We start from the raw sequence: 587 nt of genomic DNA on the forward strand, positions 1-587 counted from the left end.
AAGGCTCCTGCCTGGCTGGGTGGGGCTTACTGGGCTCGTGTGCATGTCCCTGAGGCTGAAGGTGAAGGTGGGCAAGACACAGGGGCTCTCAGGCTGGACCAGTTCCTCTGGCTGTGGAGAGAAGACAGAGCAATGTTCAGGTGAAACTTGAGGCCACCAACCCCTCTGCAGGGCTGGAGTGTCCCAGGCAGCAGGCAGAGCTGGGTACAAGTTGAGGGTCTCCTGCCCAGGCAGAGAAACAGCCCTGAGGGCTTCCAGTTGATGGAGAGATGGGTGTGATGGGCTGGGGATGGAAGGCAGATCCTTGGGGAAGGCTTGTAAAGGTCAGAGGAAGGGGAAAAGCCCATCTTGGCCAATGCAGGAACCATCCCTGCATGGCAGCCCGACCAGGACAAAACATGGGACACCTCACCTGGTTGTTCTCCACAGCCACCTCGACCCCAGGGACAGCCTGGGAATCAGTACCTGCAAAGGAGAGGGCAGGACTTCAATCCTGAACTGAAGCCTCCAGAGCACCCACCCAGCAGGGAAAAACCTGCCCAGGAGCTGCAGCAAGGACAGGACAGCTTTGGTCCCCCCTCCCTTGC

General features: G+C 59.3%; 1 protein-coding gene across 1 annotated transcript in view; it reads right to left on the bottom strand.

Annotated features, from left to right (window-relative positions):
• The window catches only part of PML (promyelocytic leukemia), a gene marked incomplete at its 5' end in the record, with an annotated part of 12,808 nt that overhangs the window by 7,528 nt on the left and 4,693 nt on the right, over positions 1–587 (bottom strand). Inside the window, 2 exon segments of the mRNA XM_009998181.1 lie at positions 31–111; positions 413–465. Coding sequence (XP_009996483.1) covers positions 31–111; positions 413–465 — 134 coding nt within the window.

Source organism: Chaetura pelagica, unplaced genomic scaffold (assembly GCF_000747805.2).
Source record: "Chaetura pelagica isolate M959 unplaced genomic scaffold, ChaPel_1.0 scaffold2065, whole genome shotgun sequence".
Classification (NCBI taxonomy): Eukaryota; Metazoa; Chordata; class Aves; order Apodiformes; family Apodidae; genus Chaetura; species Chaetura pelagica.